The sequence below is a fragment of the Notothenia rossii genome, assembly GCF_949606895.1.
Source record: "Notothenia rossii genome assembly, chromosome: 4".
NCBI classification, from domain to species: Eukaryota; Metazoa; Chordata; class Actinopteri; order Perciformes; family Nototheniidae; genus Notothenia; species Notothenia rossii.
The window spans coordinates 6,646,426-6,651,425 of NC_136902.1; the positions used below are offsets into that span (position 1 = coordinate 6,646,426).

The 5,000-nt window shown below is 45.6% G+C and overlaps 1 protein-coding gene across 1 annotated transcript in view; it reads left to right on the forward strand.

Moving 5' to 3' along the window:
* The first annotated feature begins 4,010 nt into the window (after nucleotides 1-4,010).
* LOC307035299 (zinc finger BED domain-containing protein 5-like) overlaps nucleotides 4,011-5,000 on the forward strand; it is a 2,108-nt gene continuing 1,118 nt past the window's right edge. Inside the window, exon 1 of the mRNA XM_079674431.1 lies at nucleotides 4,011-4,976. Coding sequence (XP_079530557.1) covers nucleotides 4,068-4,976 — 909 coding nt within the window. The 5' untranslated portion in view covers nucleotides 4,011-4,067. The remainder of the gene's footprint in view (nucleotides 4,977-5,000) is intronic.

The window sequence follows — 5,000 nt, forward strand, 5'->3', positions numbered from 1 at the left end:
CCTTGGATGAAAATGCATGGCTTCTCTACACAGAAGATGAGCCTTGATCATTTGTTGCCCCAACTGATCACTAGGTTTCTTGCAGGGCACAGTATTGGCCAAATTGTGAAATACACATTGCTTCCAACAAACCTTTTTTGCTACCTAAACTTAACCTGTTTCACACTTTTGCAGACGTCCTGGGCTCGTCCGGGATTTGAACCCGGGACCTCTCGCACCCGAAGCGAGAATCATACCCCTAGACCAACGAGCCATGAAAAAAGGCAATGTTTCAGTCTTACTCACGACATCCTGCTTGAATGACAATGCAAAACACTTTTCCATGAATTGCACTTTGTCCTCAATGAACCCAGCCTGGATGAAAATGCATGGCTTCTCTACACAGAAGATGAGCCTTGATCATATGTTGCCCCAACTGATCAAGTATTGGTTAAAATTGTGAAGTACACATTGCTTCCAACAAACCTTTTTTGCTAATTAAACTTAACCTGTTCCACACCTATGTAGACGACTTGGGCTCGTCCGGGATTTGAACCCGGGACCTCTCGCACCCTAAGCGAGAATCATACCCCTAGACCAACGAGCCATGACAAAAAAAATTTTTGTGGTCTTACCAAGGATATCTAGCTTAAATGACAACGCAAAACACGTTTCTATGAATTGCACTATGCCTTGGATGAAAATGCATGGCTTCTCTACACAGAAGATGAGCCTTGCTCATTTTTTCCCCCAACTCATCACTAGATTTCTAGCAGGGCACAGTGTTGGTGAAATTATTAAGTACACATTGCTTCCAACTAACCATTTTTGATACGTAAACTAAACCTGTTTCACACCTATGTAGATGTCTTGGGCTCGTCCGGGATTTGAACCCGGGACCTCTCGCACCCTAAGCGAGAATCATACCCCTAGACCAACGAGCCATGACAAAAGGCAATGTTTCTGTCTTCCGCACGACAGCCTGCTTAGATGACAATGCAAAAAAAGTTTTCTATGAATTGCACTATGCCTTGGATGAAAATGCATGGCTTCTCTACACAGAAGATGAGCCTTGATCATATGTTGCCCCAACTGATCAAGTATTTGTAAAAAATTGTGAAGTAAACATTGCTTCCAACAAACTTTTCTTGCTAATTAAACTTAACCTGTTCCACAACTATGTAGACGACTTGGGGCTCGTCTGGGATTTGAACCCGGGACCTCTCGCACCCAAAGCGAGAATCATACCCCTAGACCAACTTGCCATGACCAAAGGCCATTTTGTGGTCTTGTCAAGGATATCTAGCTTAAATGACAACTTAAAACACGTTTCTATGAATTGCACTATGCCTTGGATGAAAATGCATGGCTTCTCTACACAGAAGATGAGCCTTGATCATTTTTTGCCCCAACTCATCACTAGATTTCTAGCAAGGCACAGTATTGCTGAAATGATTAAGTACACATTGCTTCCAACTAACCATTTTTGATCCGTAAACTAAACCTGTTCCACACCTATGTAGATGTCTTGGGCTCGTCCGGGATTTGAACCCGGGACCTCTCGCACCCGAAGCGAGAATCATACCCCTAGACCAACGAACCATGACAAAAGGCAATGTTTCAGTCTTACTCACGACATCCTGCTTGAATGACAATGCAAAACACTTTTCCATGAATTGCACTTTGTCCTCAATGAACACAGCTTGGATGAAAATGCATGGCTTCTCTACACAGAAGATGAGCCTTGATCATATGTTGCCCCAACTGATCAAGTATTGGTTAAAATTGTGAAGTACAAATTGCTTCCAACAAACTTTTTTTGCTAATTAAACTTTACCTGTTCCACACCTATGTAGACGACTTGGGCTCGTCCGGGATTTGAACCCGGGACCTCTTGCACCCTAAGCGAGACTCATACCCCTAGACCAACGAGCCATGACAAAAGACTATTTTGTGGTCCTGCCAAGGATATCTAGCTTAAATGACAACGCAAAACACGTTTCTATAAATTGCACTATGCCTTGCACTATGCCTTGGATCAAAATGCATGGCTTCTCTACACAGAAGATGAGCCTTGATCATTTTTTGCCCCAACTCTTCACTAGATTTCTAGCAGGGCACAGTATTGGTGAAATTATTAAGTACACATTGCTTACAACTAAACATTTTTGATACGTAAACTTAACCTGTTCCACACCTATGTAGATGTCTTGGGCTCGTCCGGGATTTGAACCCGGGACCTCTCGCACCCTAAGCGAGAATCATACCCCTAGACCAACGAGCCATGACAAACGCAATGTTTCTGTCTTCCGCACGACAGCCTGCTTAGATGACAATGCAAAAAAAGTTTTCTATGAATTGCACTATGCCTTGGATGAAAATGCATGGCTTCTCTACACAGAAGATGAGCCTTGATCATATGTTGCCCCAACTGATCAAGTATTTGTAAAAAATTGTGAAGTAAACATTGCTTCCAACAAACTTTTCTTGCTAATTAAACTTAACCTGTTCCACAACTATGTAGACAACTTGGGGCTCGTCCGGGATTTGAACCCGGGACCTCTCGCACCCAAAGCGAGAATCATACCCCTAGACCAACAAGCCATGACCAAAGGCCATTTTGTGGTCTTGCCAAGGATATCTAGCTTAAATGACAACGCAAAACACGTTTCTATGAATTGCACTATGCCTTGGATGAAAATGCATGGCTTCTCTACACAGAAGATGAGCCTTGATCATTTTTTGCCCCAACTCATCACTAGATTTCTAGCAGGGCACAGTATTGCTGAAATTATTAAGTACACATTGCTTCCAACTAACCATTTTTGATACGTAAACTAAACCTGTTCCACACCTATGTAGATGTCTTGGGCTCGTCCGGGATTTGAACCCGGGACCTCTCACACCCTAAGCGAGAATCATACCCCTAGACCACTGGTTCTCAACGGGGGCGGTACCGCCCCCAAGGGGGCGTTCAGAGAACGTCGGGGGGCGCTGGAAGCAATATTTTTGAAAGGGGGGCGTTGAGGTGTTCTTGGGGGGCGTTCACGAATAATGTCTTTTTGTCATGAAAAACGCTGGCCACAGCGTCTTTTCCTGTACAAAAAGCAGCTGTCAGCATCTTTTGTTGCTATAGGAAACCACAACTCTGCTTGCGATTGGTCAGCTGTCAGCAGTGTTATTACGGGTACGTTCGTAAATGCACGAACGGTCAGTCCGCTCGGACAACCCGTCTGTTCCGCCAGAGCACCCAGCTGTGAGCGCTCAGAGCGCAGCGCTCTGGACTGTGGAACGGGGACGCTCGGAGCGCTCTGAGCGCATTTACGAACGTACCCTACAAAAAGCAGCCGGGAGCGGACCGGAAGTCGTTGTAATTTTGGGATCGCGACTGTTAATAATCTGTGTCACTTTGTTAAATTTTGATATGTTTTGATATGACAAATTCCACTAACAGATTCGAACTAAGTGGTCAGTTTATGAAAATAATACCCGTTTCTATGTCTGCTACGACATGGAAGAGCTGGCTAGCCAGGCTGCTCCACACAGAGCTATGTTTGTTCAAAATTACAACGACTTCCGGTCCGCTCCCGGCACGATGTCTTGTCATGTCACCAGCTAGCCCTCTAGCGTTATCGTGACACTACCCCCCCCTAAATATTAGCATCATCAAACAACAAAAATCATATCACATCAGCAAAATGGCCGCGAAAAAGATAAAATGCAGACAGTACTCTATTGAATATCTTAGCTATGGCTTCATACCGTCTCCTACCAATGCACAACTCCCAATGTGTTTACTTTGCGAACATGTATTTTCCAATGAGGGAATGAAACCCTCACGTTTAAAGGAGCACCTTACCAAGATCCACCCGGATAAGGCAGATAAGGAGCGTCCGTTCTTCCAGGCCCTCAAAGAGAAACATGGTAGGAGCACCATCAGCAGTCTCTTCGCTTGGAAGACCACCCAGACTGTCAGCGGGCTAATAGCGTCATATAACATCTCCTTGCTTATAGGCAAATGTGGGCAGCCGTTCACAATCGGAGAGAAGTTGGTACTCCCTGCCATCAAAGAGGTCATATCTACTGTGATGGAGCGTGATCCCACACAGGTGCTGAAATCCATCCCACTCAATAATGACACCGTAGCACGCAGGATTGATGAAATGGGTGCTGATACAGAGGAGCAGCTGTGTGCCATCCTGCGGGAAACTCCATTCAGCCTTCAGCTGGATGAGACAACCACTTCTGACAACAATGTTCTGTTGATGGCCTATGTCCGCTATAGCACCTCCAACAGTCAGGAGATGGCTGAGGAATTTTTATTTTCCAAATATCTGGTCACAGACACCAAGGGCCAGACCATTTTTAATGCACTGGATGCTTATCTACAGGAGAAGTCAATCCCGATCAACAACATCCTCGCATGTGCTACTGACGGCGCCCCTTCCATGGTTGGCAGGTACCGTGGCTTCACCACTCTGCTGAAGGAGCAGGTCCCGCATGTCCTCACAGTCCACTGTGTCTTGCACCGCCACAACCTTGTGGCCAAATCTAAAAGTCCACCTCTCCACAAGTCTCTCAATGTTGCAGTAAAGGCAATAAACAAAATAAAAGCCCACGCCCTGAATAACAGATTGTTCCGACAGCTGTGTCAGGAAAATGATGAGACCTTTGAGCGTCTTCTTTTCCACACTGATGTCCGCTGGCTCTCAAAAGGAAACTGCCTTGCTCGTTTTTGTGAGCTGTTTGACAGCATCGTGGAGTTCCTGGAGGAGGTGGATGCAGCTCTCGGGGAACAGGTGTCATCCAGCCGCTGCGACATCATGTACCTCACAGACTTCTTTGGCAAAATGAATGAAGTAACGCTGAAGCTCCAAGGAAAAGGAGTTACTCTGATCCAGAGCAAGGCGGTCATCCACAGTCTCACCTCCAGGCTGGATCTATACCGGCAGAGCATAGGCAGGAGGCAGTTTGCTCATTTCCCGCTGTTGACCAAGGTGATCTAGCCTAGGCTACTAAAT